The sequence below is a fragment of the Atta colombica genome, unplaced genomic scaffold (assembly GCF_001594045.1).
Source record: "Atta colombica isolate Treedump-2 unplaced genomic scaffold, Acol1.0 scaffold254, whole genome shotgun sequence".
NCBI lineage: Eukaryota > Metazoa > Arthropoda > Insecta > Hymenoptera > Formicidae > Atta > Atta colombica.
Window position 1 is genome coordinate 606,359 of NW_017259353.1, and position 1,292 is coordinate 607,650.

General features: G+C 27.7%; 1 protein-coding gene across 1 annotated transcript in view; it reads right to left on the reverse strand.

Annotated features, from left to right (window-relative positions):
* The window catches only part of LOC108689069, a 3,768-nt gene that overhangs the window by 1,567 nt on the left and 909 nt on the right, over positions 1 to 1,292 (reverse strand). Inside the window, exon 2 of the mRNA XM_018195673.1 lies at positions 380 to 457. Within this exon, the coding sequence (XP_018051162.1) occupies positions 380 to 457 (78 nt within the window). The remainder of the gene's footprint in view (positions 1 to 379; positions 458 to 1,292) is intronic.

A 1,292-nucleotide genomic window follows, 5' to 3' on the forward strand; every position in this document is an offset into this window, starting at 1 on the left:
ATATATTGGGTTGTCCGGAAAGTTCATGCCGACTAACCTATATAATTTAATAAATGTATACTAAAATTTAAATTTTCTGCATTTAAATTTTCCTTCAACATTGGCACGAACTTTCCGGACAACCCAATACATAAAACATAATCTCTTATACTACTATCTATACTACTATCTATTCTACGTATAAAACATATTGTACACCATAAATTTTTCTGTCATTTAATAATTGATTAAAGGAATAAGCAATCTTTAACAAATAAATATTGCAACAATTTATAAATTTGCAAATAATTTAACAGACAATTCTACAGATAGTTCTACAGTTAATTTAACACACATTTAACTCTCTGATGCAAATAAAACTATTGAAATATGTATTTACCTTGTCTCTCGAAATTTCAGTATTTGCCACTTTCAGTAGGCACATGCAAGCCAGAGTGCAGCAAAGATATTTGGTAATCTGCGTAACATAACAAAGTATTAATTACAAATGAAACAAGATATTAACACGTAAAGCTATTTCGATATTTTTCGTAAAAACACTGTGAATGTATGTACTAAAAATAACAATTCACACACAAACACACACACACGCACGCACGCACGCACGCACGCACGCACGCACACACGCACACACGCACACACGGTGTGCACTCTGAACGAATGATTTACAACAAATGTCCGCGTTACATAAGCATCAGAATTCATAAATTCCATGCTTAAGCTGCTTAACATCAAAGATTAATATTATAATAATGGTTAATTAACTATTAGCTTAGTTGTTACGTTATTTGAAACGCCATATAAAATGCATTCAATTCGATTTAATTAACTCAACGGAGATAATCGATAACGATTTCGTATTACCATTTTTGTAAATGTAACATGCATCGCAGAAAATTAAAATTGATTTGCATAATATAAAAATAAAAAATAAGACTTACGTCATCGTTTCTGGTATTTAATATAATATGCAACTGTTCTTATAAAAATAATCGTATTAGCATTTGTTATTTTACTGACAATTATGAGAGCGCCGGTATCCGTACGTCAAACATTTTTTATTATCATACAATATTTTCATAATATGCATAATTCCAATATTTACATATTTTTTAAATTAAGAGTGATTTTTGTAAGTTTATTAGACAAAGTTTATACACCGTTATTTTTCACATTTTAATATTAAATGTATTACTAGATGAATTAAATTTTAAAATATAACTTTTCAAATTATAAAAAATAGGATATAATAAAGTTTGATATATAGCATAGAGAATAATATTATAATATAT